A 1,839-nucleotide genomic window follows, 5' to 3' on the forward strand; every position below is an offset into this window, starting at 1 on the left:
TCATTCTCATATTTCAAAACAAACTTGTAACCTAAGTTAATAAAACATCGATTCTTTAACAGTAAAGATTTTAAAAATGGAAAAAGAAGAAACAAAAAAACGTAGAGCCATAGTCGACATTTCGATACGAAACAAATCGAGAATGATTCGACGTGTATCTGGTTAATCGTGCAGGGATTAAACGTCCATCGCGGTGTCGTTATGAATATTCATATGGAACCCTTTTGTCGGTAACCAGAACTCGGAAAAGCAAGACGACGGTCGGCGGCATTCAAAGAGATATATCGAGCCTTGCGTTTACCTAGGCACCGGCTTCTAGACGATCCCGACCCCTGCCCTTCCCCACCACGACAAGATTTGTGCATTAGGCAGAGGTAAATGCGATTTTGGGCAACTAGTCGTCTCGTTTTCACCGCTCACATAAGCGCGGTAGATACTATTACTAAATCGCGATAAAAAGATTCTTTCAATTTTTAGTTGGTATTACTACAATAATATTATATGTTGGTACTTGATGTTAGTTTCTTATGATCGATACATTCTATGATTGATGCATATCATAGTTAATATATTAAATATCGATAAATTTGTTTAGAAATTAACTATTTATAAATTTTTAATTAAATTAGATTTTAGATATTATAAATTTAAACATAATTTTAAGATTTTATAAATTAATGGAACATGAAAATCGAATCCTATGTAAGATATTCATAAAACAATGAAAAATATATTATAATGATATAAAAGAATAAATTTTTTGATCTTCTTATATTTTTTTTAAATATATTATATTCTTTTCTTTTTAATACAAATAATTATCACTATATTAATTTCAATTTTTTTCATAGATGGCGTTGAAACGTCACTTCGAAGCTGTCTGATCAAAGACAGCATGATAGATTTATGATATGTAAGTAAATAGATAATATAAGATTATGCTATAAATCATAAGGCAAACTTATAGTATATAATATATAATATATCTATATATAAATTTCATTGTGCTCAAAGATTATTTTAGAGTAAGATATGATTAAATTCATTTTTTCATATCCTGCGAAAAATTAATGCAAAGTTGACATAACCTATTCTTCGCATTATAAAGTCGATCTCAAATATGAAACTTAATTTTCATAAATATTGTTTTAAATTTTATTGCTTTTTTAATTATAATATGAATTTTGTGATATATTCAAAACAAATTGAAACCAATATCGATTATGGTAATGCGATTATGTTAAATATCTTTCCCAATAAAATGTTTTTTTTCTTACTTTTAGTGAATTTAATATCAAGTTTAATGGATGTAAAATTATATAAAATATAAAATATATATAAAATATAATATAAAATAATACGAGGAGAAAATTGGAGGAGATGATTGAAATAAGATTTGATGATGTTGGTTGGAATTTTTAAATAATTGTGTTTCGTATTGTATCACTTGAAAATATGCATAAATGCATAATTAAGAGACTTTAATCGAAAATTTTAAAAGACCACTTGTAATTTTAAAAAATCTAATATTTCATATGAACACACAAGGTATGCTTATAAATTTTTTTTAAAAAATTAAATTATGAAAAATTTATTTATTTCATATATACATGTTTTACAAATAAGTATCAATTTTTTAAAAAATTCATAATATTAAAAAATTAAAAAGTCTATATTTTTATAATATATATATATATATAAAAAAAGTTTCAAGTATAAATCTGAAATACATATATAAGATGAATCTAATATTACCACTATAATTATTTTTCTTAATTAATAGATCAAAATTTTTTATTATCAAAGATTTCTAATGATTTTAAATAACATTTAATTTTA

At 24.0% G+C, this 1,839-nt stretch overlaps 1 protein-coding gene across 4 annotated transcripts in view; it reads right to left on the reverse strand.

Moving 5' to 3' along the window:
* LOC102675841 (protein Wnt-1-like) overlaps nucleotides 1–1,839 on the reverse strand; it is a 63,226-nt gene that overhangs the window by 9,875 nt on the left and 51,512 nt on the right. Inside the window, exon 1 of one of the 4 annotated variants that reach the window (XM_031514606.1) lies at nucleotides 221–401. The exons of the other annotated variants lie outside the window; for them this stretch is intronic. Within the exon in view, the coding sequence (XP_031370466.1) occupies nucleotides 221–271 (51 nt within the window). The 5' untranslated portion in view covers nucleotides 272–401. Of the gene's footprint in view, nucleotides 1–220; nucleotides 402–1,839 lie in introns of those variants that run through there. 4 annotated transcript variants of the gene reach the window in all.

Source organism: Apis dorsata, unplaced genomic scaffold (assembly GCF_000469605.1).
Source record: "Apis dorsata unplaced genomic scaffold, Apis dorsata 1.3 scaffold_1085, whole genome shotgun sequence".
NCBI lineage: Eukaryota > Metazoa > Arthropoda > Insecta > Hymenoptera > Apidae > Apis > Apis dorsata.